Source organism: Danio rerio, chromosome 24 (genome assembly GCF_052040795.2).
Source record: "Danio rerio strain M-AB ecotype USA chromosome 24, GRCz13ab, whole genome shotgun sequence".
In the NCBI taxonomy this organism is placed as follows: Eukaryota; Metazoa; Chordata; class Actinopteri; order Cypriniformes; family Danionidae; genus Danio; species Danio rerio.
Window position 1 is genome coordinate 12,875,447 of NC_141044.1, and position 16,749 is coordinate 12,892,195.

General features: G+C 37.0%; 1 protein-coding gene across 2 annotated transcripts in view; it reads left to right on the top strand.

Annotated features, from left to right (window-relative positions):
* Window positions 1-11,634, top strand: part of lztfl1 (leucine zipper transcription factor-like 1) — a 121,800-nt gene extending 110,166 nt beyond the window's left edge. The window contains exons 8-9 of one of the 2 annotated variants that reach the window (XM_087308162.1): window positions 10,649-10,752; window positions 10,910-11,629. In XM_087308162.1, the coding sequence (XP_087164288.1) occupies window positions 10,649-10,752; window positions 10,910-10,928 (123 nt within the window). In that variant the 3' untranslated portion in view covers window positions 10,929-11,629. 2 annotated transcript variants of the gene reach the window in all.
* Window positions 11,635-16,749: the final 5,115 nt, after the last annotated feature.

A 16,749-nucleotide genomic window follows, 5' to 3' on the forward strand; every position in this document is an offset into this window, starting at 1 on the left:
GTCCAGATAAGGCACAAAACACATTGTCAAAACATTCCATGTGACTTCAGTGGTTTCAACTGTAAACATATCAAGCTCCAACAACACTTTAGTGAGGCAAAACAAAACAGTAAATACAAATATGTTTATGTTTATCTCTCCCGCATCAGATCAGCGTGTGCGTTTACTACAAGCAGTAAGCACACACCATGACCTGTTGTGGCAAAGGCAAACAAGTTTTTTTTTACAGTACTTACTGTGATTTAACCTTTATGACAAATTTACTGGACCTGTTACACATATCACTATCTTTTTTGAACACAAATTTCACTGTAACTGGAGCTGTTGTTTTGCTCCAGTAATACCTTCAGAGAACACTGTACTAGTCAGACATCCATACAAAAGCAGAGAGTTTGGTCTTGTGTAGCAGAACTGCAATAGATGTCTGTCCAGGCTGACACTTGTTTAGGCCATCGGTTTGTCCTTGAAGCCCTCAACTGGAGCTTCCAGAAAACCTGCAATAAATGAAAAACTAGGTTACAAATAACTTGGTATATTTTTTTATTGAATCCAAATTTGTCCGTATAATATCTTCACACTCAGTAATATTTTGACTCATCCATCTGAATATTCCTAACTAAGAGAAGTGAAGAGTTAGGTGTGATATCATCAGAAAGCCTTTCGCCACCACCGGTACCAGCATTTTCCAGAATTCAAATTTCAGATTCTCGAAAAAAAAAATTTTTTTTTTTTTTTTTTTTTTTTAACGAAGGCTGCAGAAAAGAATCATGAAACATTCAACACATCTAATAATTACAAGTTGTAAACCATTACATGTACTGTAAAAGCTGTTTAAAGCTTTTTAGACATACGGGTTGAGAAATACTCCAGAAGGAGCAGCACTTCTGCAAAAGTCTGCATGTAGGACAGAGAATTAAAGGGATAGTTCAAAATTTGTATTCTGTCATCATTTACTGACCACGTTTAACACAAAAGAAGATATTTTGAAGAAAGCTGGAAATCTATAACTACTAACTTCTATAGTATTTTTTTCTACTATGGAGGTCAATGTTTACAGGTTTTTAGTTTTTTTTCAGAATAGCCTCTTTTGTGTTCAACAGAATAAACTCATAAACACCAATATTCTTAGGTAGACCCTTTTCGCAAGACAGATGATGCATTTCATTTGTCATCTTAATCCTCAAGTTTTTAATATTTAGATTTATTTAAATAGCATGTTTATTTATTTGTTTTAATGACATTTAATAAAAAACAACTTCTCAATAACATCACATGTACTGGACCTGCTACACATGTATCACTATTTTTATGAATACAAATTTTACTGTAACGGGTGCTGTTGTTTTGCTCCAGTAAAACCTTTAGAGAACACAGTAGTAGTCAGACATCCATACAAAAGCCTTGGCGTGGAGTAGCAGAACTGCAGTCTGTCCAGGCTGACACAGGTTTAGACCATCTGCGTGTTCTTGATGCCCTCAACTGGACCTTCCAAAAAACCCAGAAAGTTAAAACCCATTACACCATTATCTGCTACTATACAAAGTGTAATTTAAGCATTAATTTCTCACTAAATACATATTTGTTTCCCAATACTGTCACATAGTATAACATCACAACATGATATCACAATAATAATATCAATATAACAATATACTATCACAACACAGCCTAACAATCAATAAACAAACAGATTAGAAAGAGAATATCACCAACCAAAGCACCAAGAAGATTTAACAGATGGACAAAGCCTTTTCCATTTAATGCTGTGCAAGTTAGTGTGTCTCTGGAGTAAGTTACATCTCTAAAAGCAAAAACAACAACAACAGTGAAACGACAGCAGTTCACTTTGTATTAATAACACTAATTATACAGCGTATATAAAAAAGATATTGTTTTATAACGTTGCTCAGTAACTTTAAACTGCTTTTGGAGTTAATCAATTTGAATTTGCCATAAAAACGCTATTTTAGACTAACGTTAAACATGTGACATTACCTCGAGGTTAGCTGCTGCGTCACCGGAGCGCAAACAAGACTAAAAACCAAACTGGAAAGTTTTAAATGCTTCAAAATTCGAAACACCACCTCCATATTTATAAATCCATATTTATATTTGTTTTATTAAAAACAAGCTTAGATTTGCCCACCTGTCAGGTTTTAGACCATATGGGCCATGGCAGGTGTATTTGGAAATAACTCAGTATTTTGACCACACTTGGTCATTATTGTTCATTTATTCGTTTACTAGAAATTAGAACTGAATTTAGAAATAGTTTTGAAACAAATCTTTGCACTTAACAAACGAAATTAATTATTGATAGGATAATTGATGCTTAAAGGTTTCCCTATCCAAGAGCGAATGTGAAAGTAGTTTTTTATTATCTCTCATTCTCACGCAGTAGATGCTCTGTTTAACAGTTTTCTGTTAAAAACTGTCTACTGTTAACTGTTTGCTTGTGAAATGCTCATTTTTTCCACTTAGACTTACTTTGCGCCCTGTAATTGGCGAATGAGCTCTTGGCGCTACGCAGCTGGGTCTTAAAGGGAATGGGAGATGAGACTGTAATTGGTTTACTCTCAAAACACACCTATAACTCATTAAGAAAATAAACTCATCCCTTTTAGCTCATGCGCATGGCGCAAAGCAGGTTTTTCCATCCGTAAATTAGCAAAAATGCGTTCTGACACGCCCTGAAAGCATTTGCGCCCTGTGTTTTGCGCTCTGTGCATGGACCGTCAAAATATAGCCCCGGAGAGTCTGAAAAAACCCCTTTTTATCAGGAACTACTTTCTTCCACCATTCATTCACATCTGCAGTTGATGTCAGAACAGCAGAAGCCGTTACTTATTCACCAACGTCTCTTTAGAGCTAGTGTTTGAATGACTCTCTATAGCCTAATCTCAAAAGTAATGACAAAAAAGCTCATTTTGCTTACACTTTTAGATTATAAGGCTGAACGTGACATAAAATGCCATCCGTCTACAGAGATATCTTCTTACAGTGTTACAGTCTACAGTATTTCTCTGTTGCAATCGGCATATCACAATAATTAACCCTGATAAAAGCAACGCAATCAATATCATTAGAGTTGCACGATTCTGGCTCAATGAGATTTTTTTTTTTGCTTAAAATAAAGATCACGATTCTCTCACGATTTTGTAGATGTAAAATAAAGGTATGGTAAAAACAAACATATGGCACAACATCAATAATAATATTATGTGTAGGTCTACTGGTTCCTATAAATAATTCTATTCTACTTATAATAATTCTGTTGTTGAATTAGTATGTTTGAGATTATGCCTGCACTCTGTCATATTAGACAATTTTATTCACTGGTAAAATCAGACATTGCCATTATCAGATTATATTCAACAATATTTAGGCTAGAGTAGGTATACTGACATTGTAAACATTTACTTTCATGCACAACTTTCTTCGCTATGAAAGAAAAAACATCAAATGCTTGTCGTAATCATAACTCTAAAATGCGTTACAATCATTTAAATGCCGTTCACACTTTCGATTTCATTTTGACTGCAAAGTGCTTGTTCATACTTCACGCGCGGCTCCCAAACAATCACTCTGTGCCACAAACTGAATATTATTTCAATTGTATTACCTGTTACTCGCAACATGTGCAGGTTCTGTTCACTAAAGTAGACGCTCGGGCATCTATCATGTCACGTGTGATTTCCCGGCCGCGAAAACATCATTATACAAAAATTACATTTTTAGGTGAATTATACCTTATAAATACAGTATGTGACTTATTCAACATCATTTGGAGGTGTCCATGTCACTGACCATCGTGTGTGAAACAATGAGAAGACTCTGCAGCCGCCTTTTCTTCTCTCCTGAACTGGAAAATATGATTGTCAGCATCGTAGAAATGCTTGATTAAGATCGTCTAGGGCACAGGTGTCAAACTCAGTTCCAAAAGGGCCGCAGCCCTGCACAGTTTAGTTCCAACCCTAATTAAACACACAATTTCAAACTAATTGAGTCCTTCAGGCTTGTTTGAAACCTACAGGTAAGTGTGTTGGAGCAGGGTTGGAACCAAGGGTCGAATCAAGATCGCAATCTTTTTACGATTAATTGTGCAGCTCTAAATATCTGCTGTTTTGTTTGCAATAAGGAAATACGCTAAACAAGTGCAGACATTCTTTTTTCTTTCTGCTAACACAAAATACATTCCTGATATGGGAGCAAATCAGTATAAATACAGCACTACAACATACAAAAGTGAGAGATCATCTAACCTGCCAACATGTCTCTGAAAATCCAAGGAGGAGGGGTTGTTCGGGGTGTATAACACTGTTGAGATCTGGGATAGGATGCAGCAGATTTTGGGCGGTTGCTGCAATCGGACTGTACCAAAGTTGGCAACTCGGGGGAGTTTACAGATTGTACCAAAGAGGGGGGTGGGGGAAATTACGTTAGTTTTCCGGAAGAAATAAAAAAAAGTGTGGTTGCAGGAGATTGATCTAAATTACAGGATACTTCCAGGAAAAAAAAACAGGAATGTTGACAGGTATGCTTACCAGTTTAATGATAATTTGATCTGTCATTGTTAGAAATCAGACCAATATAAGCTTCTAAGCGTTAGGGCTTATTATGTGGTTCTGGCACCATCTTGTGGATAAAAAACATCAACCGTCTTTGGTCTACACTATGGCAGGTTAATGGACGCCGTCGAGATTCTCAGAAATGGTAAATATTTTAAAATAGGCACTATTCTTGCAATTAAACTGCATAGTTGCAATGTAAACAACTACATTCTAACAAAAGTATTTTGTTGTCTAACAGCAGTAATATTTTTCAAACTGTAGTGCCTGATTGTTGCTGGCTGTATGTGGGCAGAGGAATACACAAAGGCTAAAGAGGCTGTATGGGTGCTGATATTACTTAAATATATCACAGCTATCAGCCAGTCAGATTCGAGAACCAGACAGTACTGCTGAATATATATATAGATGTGCGGAGCAGCCGGTATTTGTATCTGTATTTGTATTTGTTGAGGGGGAAAAGTATTTGTATTTGTATTTGTATTCGAGTAAAATTCAAAATGGCGTAAAAATATATATTTTTTCTATTACGCTTTTAATTTACGTTATAGTGTAAGTATTGTTTAATTATACCCATTATATAAATTTTAGATATGCAATATTGGTTGTTGATTTTGAACATGTGACAAGAAACGTCATTGAAAAGAAAATAACATAGAAGCCATTACCTCATCCATGGTTAAACCAACTTCTAATAAAATACCATTGTAAACATTATGAACCCCACCACCACTGTTCTTGTTGAAGGACACTGAATTGACAGAATAAAAAACAAATAATACTTCAAAGAACTGTTCTTCTTCTGAAATAACTTCTTTCCAATGCACAGAATTCCAAACACTAAAATTAACTAAATAAATCTAAATAAGCCCCTCACTGGGAGATCTGGCAGAACAAAAGTATTCTATATAATACTAAAAGATACAGCCCTGCTATTGTCATCTGCCTGCCAAAAAAACAGACACAAAGTTTTTTTTTTTTTTTTACTTTTTTTTTTTATGTTTGAAACTGACTTGGTGGGGCAGAATGTGGCTGTGTTGATGGTTTGGTGCTTGTGGAGGATTTAGCAGAACATACCTCTGCTGATGAGGGGATTGATGCTTGTGGGGGGTTGGCAAACAGTATCAGGAGAGGATGCTTTTCGTGCATATGATGATACATTACATAGAGGGTTGCGCGGTGGCACAGTGAGTAGCGCTGTCACCTCACAGCAAGAAGGTTGCTGGTTCGAGCCTCGACTGGGTTCTCTCCATGGTGGCGTGGGTTTCCTCTGGGTGCTCCGCTTTCCCCCACAGTCCAAACACATGCAATACAGGTGAATTGGGTAAGCTAAATTGTCCCTATTGTATGTGTGTGAAAGAGTGTATGGATGTTTTCCAGTGCTGGGCAGCAGCTGGAAGGGCATTCACTGCGTAAAACATATGCTGGATAAATTGGTGGTTCATTCCACTGTGGCAACCCCAGATTGATAAAGGGACTAAGCCAAAAAGAAATGAATGAATGATTATGAATGGAAGATGTTGACAGATGTTTAATATCTCTGTTTTAATGACTGTAAAATGCTTCCACACAGAACTTGAAGTTTTTTTTGTTTTTTTTTTTCTTTGACTGGTGGAGGACCAAGAAATGGCTTAGCAGCAGTCTCACTCTTTTCTATTTGGGTGCCCAAATGTATTTGAGGAGTTTCGAGTTAATAGTGATGGCAAGCTATGCTAAGGTTAACTAACCTATAGCATATATCTTGCTGTCTGCAAAAGACAGTGATTTAGACGTACCATATAACTCCCATAAGTGCATACTATTCGACACAACTGCAAAAGCATCGTTTTAACCTTTATAAACGAACGTTAACGTTACTCTGTCAACAGTCTATTGTCTAAATTCTGGATCCCAATTAAGGTACAAAAATCTATTTAACAAAAATAGTGATGCAGTGAAGTGTTTTTTTTTCGCTCAGCCGAGCCTTCTCTGTCTGTTGCTGTGTGGAGAAGCCTGTGCCAGACACCTTTTACCTCCACCCCGCCCTCCGACTCCTGAGCGTCTCACTCACTCCCTCTCTCACTCACTCACTCACTCATGCTGGCATGCACTGTGGTCTCATGAGGAAACGCTGCTTTTTGATACAATGTTTTTCTTGCTCCCGAATACAAATAATTTTTCAAGTATTTGTTTGAAATAAGTATTCGTAAAAACATGCTATTCGTGCCTTTCAGAATACCTTATTCGGCTCCACCCATAATATATATATATATATATATATATATATATATATATATATATATATATATATATATATATATATATATATATATATATATATTAGAGGTGTAACAGTATTACAAACCAAACCGAAATATCGCGATACACCAGCCACGATAACTATCCCGCAATGCTTGTGCCATACCACGGTACTCTCACAGCCCTCGCTGCCCACTGTTGAGGTTGACGTCACTTGTCTCTAACTAATTGAATTAATTTAAACACATCTTTATTTTATCACATTTGAGTAAATTGTATTAGTATTGATGAGCTTTTGTTCGGTCACACTTTACAATAAGGTTCATTAGTTAATGTTAATTAATGCATTTACTAACATGAACAAACAATGAACAACACATTTACTACTGTATTTGTTCATGCTAGTTAACGTTAGTTCATGAAAATACAGTAGTTCATTGTTAGTGCATGTTAACTCATGGTGCATTAACTAATGTTAACAAGCATGGACTTGGATGTTAATAATGCATTAGTAAATGTTCAATTATGATTAATAAATGCTGTACATGTGTTGATCATGATTAGTTCATGTTAGTAAATGCATTAACTATTTAACCTTATTGTAAAGTGTTACCTTTTGTTCTAAATATTTTATTCTAAAGTTAGTATATTCCAAGTGCATGTGATGTCATGTGACTGGAGTGAGTGATCACACTCGGTTACTTTGAATGTAGGATGGCTGCATAGTATTGAGATTGCAGATTCCCCAGACACATTAAATCGCTTGTGTGGGAACATTTTGGTTTTCCAGTAGAGTACAGGAATGGTCAACTTTTTCATGAAACATACTTATAAGGAATAACATTTAAAAAGTGTGGTAATTTCACAATGTGAGGGTGTAAGAAAAAGACACTGACACAAGGGCGCCTGCAGGATTTTATTCCAATGTATGCACAAATCCAGCACTGCCCTGCCCCCCTTCCAATGACTGTCGTTTCAGTATTCAAACATTAAGTAACGAATGCATGAAGTTAAATACAAACTAATATTTTTTTTATAATTTAGAAAAATTCTGCTCTTTGTATCTTTGTAATTTTATCATTTTATTTTTGTTATTTTTAATATTAATATAGCGTAGCTACCCAGTATGTATTAAAGATCACAGAAGAAAAAAAACAACAACACAGAAACATGTTACATAAATGTCCAACTTATATTGAACTGAATTGTTAAAAAATTGTGAAAATTGCTCATTTTATTTTTATAAAACATTTTTTCGAGTAAAAACAATACCGACATTTAAGAATCTTTATTTATTTTATGTATTTATTAATTTGACTTGTTTTTGGTGCATCTATAGGCTATAATTTAAATCAAACAACAGTACATTGGACAGCTACATTGCAACTAAAGCTTTCAAATAAAAAGTCCAAAAATGTAAAGAAAGATTAGACTTTCTCCAGTGACGGCCGACATCACAACTAGCCCGTAACCGTCCTTCAGGTGGTCTAGCCAGCATTAAATTACAAAACAAGCCATCTGGCTTGACGGAAGTGCAGTTATTTCCTCATTGTTCAAAGAGTCTGCAAATTCGTGTTTCATGGATATAGGATGTACAGTATAGGTTTGTGGACATCGATGATGTTAAGTGTGTCTTTATTCGATGCACAGCAGAAAAAAGTTTTCAGTAGTGCATGTAGCTGTTGGTAAAGTTCTCTCCTAGATTAGAGCAAGTTTTTGTGCTACCAAATGTAGCGCTGCATGCAATAAACTCACATTCAGTCAGGCGAAGTGAAGGTCTCATTGCCTAGGATGTCAATCAAATTAATCAAGCTCTAGCCACAAATAAAATAATAGGCTATTTTATTATTCTAACATTTTAAACAACAGGTTATTAATTTTTATTATACATAGTTAGTCAATGAAATAATAACTTTAATAAATAAAATATGTTCTTAAGAATGTGGTGGGCCAGTGATTCTTTTCTCTGCCAGAGACTGTTCTATGGTTTTAAAACCCTTTTCAAAACTGTATCGTTTAGGCCTGTATCATTTTTTATATTAAATGTAGTGTAGTTCACTTGTGGATGTCTGATAACTATCTCGCTTTTGCTGAGTCAGGTATGGTAGCTTGGCATCAGAGCTGCGACATCAACGCACAGAATATGTCGGCACAGTGCAGCACCAGGCCAAGAACGGTTTGTAATCGTGATGCGCCGTTCCAGGCTAAGTGGAGAAACAACTTTAACGGTACCGAAGTGTTTTTAGGATGCTTTGGTACGATAGTGGAAAAGCAGGCCGCTGTAGTGTATACTGTTTAATAAACAATTTAAAGTATGTCACAAATAACTAAATAAAAAGCGGCATTAATTCCCGCCCTCTCATGGTAGGTACGTGCAGTGCGTACAGCCGTACGGCTGCAGGTGCCACTGCACTAACAACAGAACTGCCAACAAAAGAGATTTAATGTACAAAAAATTAAATAAGAATAACGCCCAAATATATACAAAAAACAGAAATATTTACAATAATAAAAAGAATATAATAAAGTAGCAAATTCAAACAAAGTATCAAACAAAAATTAGTTCAACTCAAGAGTAAGGGGACGATAGTGCAGCCAAACAAAATAAAGAAACAAAACAATTCTAACTCATGAATAGCAACTTATCTCGCTAGAAACTGGTGAAAAGAAAAGTAAGGAAAAGAAAGCTCTACAGTGTGATGCGCCATATTCTTCCCTATACTAAACTGTAGAAAAAAATAATAAAAAGCTGATGTTTACCTCTTACTTGATGTCTTTAACAATACATTTTCTACATGTTTGCTAAATGAAAGTTATATGACATCTTCTCTATTCACCTTACTCTGAGAAAAGAGTGAACCTGAGGAGGTAGGCCTATAGCTTAATTTGACGGGAAAGAGCTGAACCAAAAATTGCAAACAATCTAATCAATCAAAATGAAATGAAACAAATAAAAATCACAACATTTTTCAAAGTGGGCAAAAGTAATGCAACTTCATTTTACCAAAACGAAATTTATGCAAAAATCATAATCATGTCAGCAAAATACATTGAAAACAGGATCAAAGGAAATAGCGCTCCTCTTCGCTTTTCCTGACGTCCATTTTATATCACCACTCCACATCGCCCAATGATGATAGATCGGTCTCCCCACCATTCAGCTGTCATGAAGGCAGACCTACAGAAATGACAGGCATGGGGAGAGCGAGAGATTAGCACAAAGATCAAGCCTCTCACCTGAGAATGTGAACATCATGGTGTTTTGAAGAAGAACTTAACTTAATTGAATATTACAAATGTCCTTAGAAAGGACAAGCCTGTTTATCTTTTACTAGTCTACACTGCAGTTATTTATTTTATTTCAGTTTACTTCATTAAGATGGCTGCACTAAAGAGAATATTTTTTTCTGACTAGTCTATATTGGAGGTGTTTATTTAATTTTTCTAGTTTACTCGGGTATCCGGACTGTTCAAAAAATGTGATGGCAAAGTTAATAAATTAAGTGAATCTGTTGTTCCTTAGCACTGCTGTTAAGATGACATGAACCCTAACCCCACAGCAAACAGAAACCGAACCTAAACAAAACCAAACCGTGGCTCTAAAACCGTGAACCTAACAGAATCGTGCCATCGGTGTATCGTTACACCTCTAATATATATATATATATATATATATATATATATATATATATATATATATATGATTTTTTTATTTATATGTATTTGTGTGTGTATTGTTTTATTATTATTATTTTATTTAAATAAACAAGGCAAACTTAAACAAAAACTATGTAAAGCGTCATGTGTTTGATAAATCATATTATGCTTTTTTATCCATTAAGGAACTGGAAAAGAAATTTCAGCAGACAGCTGCGTACCGCAACTTGAAGGAGATTCTCAATAAAAAGAATGAACAGATTAAAGACCTGAGAAAGAGACTACTAAGGTACAGTTAGAATTTATAATAATATAAATATAATATATATTACAAATATAATGAGTTCTATATAATATACCAATTATTATATTATATAATTGCTCAGAAAATGATATTGTTGAAAAAAAATAATTAATGTACAGTTGTGCCTTATTTTCTTTTTCAGATATGAATCAGCTGAGTGAACAAGCAACCCACAGGAAACTCATGAAGAGGTCATAAAGAATTTTTAAGCATATTTAAGCAAGCTGAAGTCTTTTTTTCTGTAAAGGGACACATTTAAAAAAAACAGGACCAAATTATGAGAAACAAGAATTTGCAAAAATAAACTGTCATCCCCATTGATGAGATGAGCTTTTTTGGGTCTGATACATAAGTTACACAATGTTGTAAGTTTTGCTGCTTTACACTAGATTAGAAATACTTCACTCAAACAAGAGCACAATTGATTGTAACACTTTAGTTGATCACATTCCACACTATAAACAATTTATTAACTAGCACTATTAGATTAATACACTACTAATTACCTGTTTATTAATAGTATAGTAGAAGTTGGGGATTAGGATTTGGGTAGGATTAGGAATGCAAAAGATTGTACTTTGACTACGAATGAACAGTTATTGTCTTAATAATAGACAGGTAATAAGTCAGTAGTAAATAACATGAATTGTGACCTAACTAAAGTGTTACCCAAGTAACTAGTTTTTCATTGTAGGGCTTGTTACTCAGATGTGATTTTTACATGTACCTAATTTTTACATTGAAGATTGTGGGCTCGCATTACTAAGGAGAAAACAATGTCCAGTGCTTTTTTCATGTTTACCTGATTAATATAGCTTCACTTCTGTCAGTTTCATGTTTCTGAGTAAAAAATAGCAATTGATATGTGCACATTGTTTCTTTCCATTTTCTTTTCTTTTCTTTTTTTTTTTTTTTTGTAAAGGTGTAACATTTAGGACTCCTTTTAATGTCTATTAAAGGATTTAACCTGTTATCATATAATGTATTCATATATATATATATATATATATATATATATATATATATATATATATATATATATATATATATATATATATATATATATATATATATATATGCATACATATTTCTGTCTGTCTAGCTGTATCTATTGCTTATTACCTCTGAGTGGTAAGGTTCAGTACTGTGCACATTTATTTCCTTTTCACTATCAAATGTACCAGAATAGCAAAAAAGCGCAGATTACTTTTTAGGAAATTAGCAATCCTAAGGGCAACTATAGCTCAACATTACAATACTAAGGATAAAAAATCTTGAGCCAGAACTTTTTTGGAGGGGGAGGGGGAGTATTTATTGTTATTATCAGCAAATATTGCTGATAATAACAAACATACAGTAATAAGAGCTTAAAGTGCTTAAAAAACTGATAGACTCTATTCAGTGATTATGCTTTGCACCATTTATTTAAAAGTACTGTCAAAGTACTGTCAAATAAAGTGTTTTTCTTCATCCATATTAAGGATTTCCTGGACTGTTCTACTACTTTTGTGAGGCATATCTTGAATTTCTGCTCAATGAATGAATGAAACAGGCATTACTTGCATTTAAAGTGCTAATGCCCACATTACCTTATTTTGAGGAAAACTGAAAAAAATCTCCCTCAAAAGAAATTTGAAGTAAACACATTTCTAGCATATAAATCTTTATTTTTATTTTTGTACTATTTTTGATAATTTTTATTATGTCAAAAATAGTAGCCTATTGAATATCAATATTTTGCAAGGTATTGAATTTAGAAATTCCAGTATCTTGACAACACTACACCTTAGCAGTGGCGTAGCGACGGGCACGCACCGCAGGGGGGCCCCGCGTGATTAGGGGGCCCCACGTCGTCGCGATTTTCAATAATTGAAAATCCAGGAACCGCAATAATCAAACTCTTGGGAACAACTGTGGACGGAACCAAAGTTCACAGGTCTGTGTTCTCTGAACACCTCTCAAGCGGTGGACTACTTCATTCTGATTGCTTGCCGCCGAACCGTGTCATAGCCAATGAAGACGCGTCACTGTTTCTCGCCGCCGGTTCTCGTTAAAAAATGAATGACTTCTGGATACTTTTACGCTCTCGCCGCTTTCGGTTTGTGATCGCTCCTCAGTTTGTGAAGGATTCCCCACGTTGTCGCTCCACTCCGCCTCCTTTCCCCGCACCTCAATTTGTGACATGAATATATACACTAGATATTGTATAGGGACCCTGTGCATGCGTCAATAGCGCCGCCACATTGGTACAGGGCTCCCAGGACAAATGTCATTCAACCGCACTAGTCAAGTGTTTTTACGTGAAGATGCGGGACTGTAGCGCTGTCTACGAGTGTAGTAACAAGCAAACAACGAGAACAAAGCACAAAGGCAGAACATTTCATAGATAGGACTAAGTTTTTTTTACGTTTTTGTATGTTCTGAAATTTGTGCTAAAAAGGTAGCATTATTGATGATAATACAGTCACTGCGTTCAGCATAAGGCAAAGTAGCTCCTATTCGCACTAAATACTCGGCTTATGCTAGCTTTGTTGAATAAAATCAGCAAACAATGAAAAAGAAATATGACAACGAGATGCTGCGCTGCCAGAAACTCGTATTATTGTCGACTAACGTTAGTGAACGAGTCGTTCATAATGGAGATTCATTCACAAACAAATCGCTCTCTCCATCAGTATGAGAAGTGAAAGCAGGAGAGAAGGTGTGTTTCAGGACATGATTAGATCAAATTTAACAGGGAGGGTTGATAGTACATTTCTGTATACGCAAACACAATCTTTTTGTCAGGAATGCCCGTGCGATCACTGATCCATCAATGTAGAAAAGTGATGTAAAATTATAATTTTCATAATTAAAAAAAAAATAAAAATACTAACATCCAGGAAAACTCCCGATCATAGATATATGTGTATATCTCTGGCTCTGCTGCCCCCAAACACCCCCGACCCCCTTGAAAACTGGGGGCCCCATCGGTGATCCCTGCAGGGGGGCCTCCGCATTTTGCGATACGCCACTGCACCTTAGTTAATCACTTTGTCCAACTGAACATGTTTTTAGCTTTGTATCGCATTGGATAACAACTCACAATATAAAATAAATCATATTTTTTAGATTTGAAGACATGCAGAAAATTACATTTTCAAAAAACAAACAGAAACTGCATATCAGGAGAGGACATAGGAGGCTCAAGAGGTATGATATGGCTCACAACAGACTATTTACTAATGTTTTTTTTTTCCTTTTTAGTGTTACAAGTCACAAAGCTTCAAAATCTATTGCTAAAAGTCAACTCAAAAGCCCTATTTATTATTAAACCATTTATAAATCTATTATAAAAGTAAATTACCTTTTGAAAAGGGTGGTATTTTAGCGGGGTAAATTAGAACATTATTTTTTTAATGGGGGTGGGGGGTAAGGGGGTGGATTGGGGGTCTTTGGGGCTAAGCCCCTTATCCCTTTCGACCCTAGCAACGCCCCTGGTTTAGACGCAAACAAAACAATATTATTTATAAATGGATTATACTTATCATCTAGGGAAAACGTTGAAAAATGCACTTATTTTCGAGATAGCACGCTCCTATGCCGACTGTTTTTTTAAAGCAGACTCAAATCCAGACGGTGGTGGTAATGCTCCAAAAAGCTGGTTGCCAACCGCCATGAAGATCAGAAAGGTAAGGAGTTACTGCTTGTGTACTGTATACTTTGCAAATTTAGTGCTTAACACATTTTTCCACAATGTTCAGTTGTAACAGTGTTTCAAGAGTTCACACTTAGATATTGCTTGACAGCTGTAAGCAGGTTTGGCATGCTGTCCCGGGAGAGAACCCTGACCTCGGAGATAGTTGAGCCCAGGGCTCCCGCCAGGTCCATAGAGCGTGTGAGGGGAGTACGAGATCAGGTGGTTCTCGAGAGCTCCCCTTTTTGTAAAGGAGAAAAGGAGGAGAAAGGGGTGGATGGGGGGTTTCTTCGGAAAACGAAGATAAGGGAGTAATGTCTAGCTAGGCTACTTATAGTGGGTTAGGATAGATCTGATTGGCTAACTAATGAGTGTAGATAGGTGGCCAGCTGCTGTCAATTATATCACGTGCTCCTCTCGAAATTAGTTTAAAAACTTCACTTCAAGAGTTCACACTTAGATATTGCTTGACAGCTGTAAGCAGGTTTGGCATGCTGTCCCGGGAGAGAACCCTGAGCTCGGAGATAGTTGAGCCCAGGGCTCCCGCCAGGTCCATAGAGAATGTGAGGGGAGTACGAGATCAGGTGGTTCTCGAGAGCTCCCCAAATGCATGAAGCTCGGGACAGCAGCCGTGTATTCGAAGAAACTTCCCAAAAGGCTTGAAATGCTATATCCGGCTGCTGGATATAGTTATTTGAAAAAGAAAAGGTAAAGAGGGCTCCTTTGGAGCAAAGGGTGAAACAGGTTCCTGCGGGAACCCGAGCAGAGTTGGCTTGGGCTGTGAATACTCCTGCTTGAGTAGAGACTCGGGGAGACCCCTGCGGGGGTCAGAGCCATGGGGTGGGCGGGAATCCTGCTGGAGTCATATAAGGGAAGGGGAAGGAAGGACTCCGGCTGGAGAGGGTGGTGAAGGGTGGCAGGGGGGGCGGGGACTCCGAAGGAGTAATTTGGAACACTCCTTGCGGAGATAGAGCTGGGAGGTGGCAGCACTATATATAATTATATATTTATATGAAACATATAGATATATAAATATATAATGGGGTAATCTAGGACTCTCCTGCGGGAGAGAGAGCTGTATGTGCCATCTCCAGCTGGAGTCGGGAAAAGGAATGGTCAGTGAAGCCCCAGCTGGAGGGTGAAATGGCAGTTGGGCGATGACCCCTGCGAGGGGTCCGGTGCTCGGGATTAACTCCGCGGGAGTTAGAGCTTGAGGGTGACAGCACTATATATAAATATATATTTATATGCGTGGGTGCATATATATATACATATATATAAATAAATTTAAAAAATAAAAGATAAGTGTGAGAAATAAACAAAAATAAACAAATAAAAGCTAGGGCCGGGGAGGGTCGGTGACATGACTCGTGTCACAGCTCGGGGTTGGGTGAGCTATTTAGCTGGCTCCAGTAGGAGTCGGAAAAGATGAGGGGGAGGTGAAGACTCTTACTGGAGGGTGACGGGCGGTATAGGTGCTCTGGGGGTGTTCCTGCGGGAACAGAGCGTGAGGGTGACAGCACTATATATAAATTCATATTTATATGCGTGGGTGCATATAGATATAAATTTATATAAATAAAATCAAACAGAGAGAAAAATAAATGGTGCTATACTATATGTCATTATGGAATGACATATAATATAAAAAGCTAAGGCCAGGGCAGTAAGATGATTCCTGCGGGAATCGAAGCTCGGGGTAACGCCCCAAGGGGTAACGCCCCTTGACAAGGGGGCCTGGGCAGGGAGAGAACTCCTACTGGAGTTAGGTGAGTGAAAAGGGGGAGAAGGCTGAGTGCAAATCAGCTGGAAGGAAGAAAGGAAGTTCGATGGCTGGGTCATGCCCGCGCCCTTGGGAGACTGGGTAGTTCCTCTGCCCTCGGGAAGCTGGTATGGTTGGGTCGTATTCTCTCCCTGGACTAGGCCCATGTCCTTGGCCGCTGGGATTACTGCGTCTACTGGTGAGGGTCCTCTGAGCTTCCCTGAGATGGCTGTGGCTGAGTCAGATATAAAATTTGAAGGCGTCGGGAGACTACGTTCCTAGTGTTTGTATGTGATGTTACGATAGCCCTTGTGTGCTGCTGTGGTGGTGGCTCCAATTCTGAATGAGTGACTGGATTATGAATCTGGTGGGAAGCCTGAATAGTCCTATGACTTTAAGGTGTTTTGAAACCAAAAATGGTATTGAACGGAATGTGTGGATGTGTTGAGCAGTGAGAAACTGATGAAGTGTTCTGGGGTAACTTAAAATGTATAAATGAATGCTGACGCAAATTGTGTATGCTGTGGTTATGGGATTATCATCT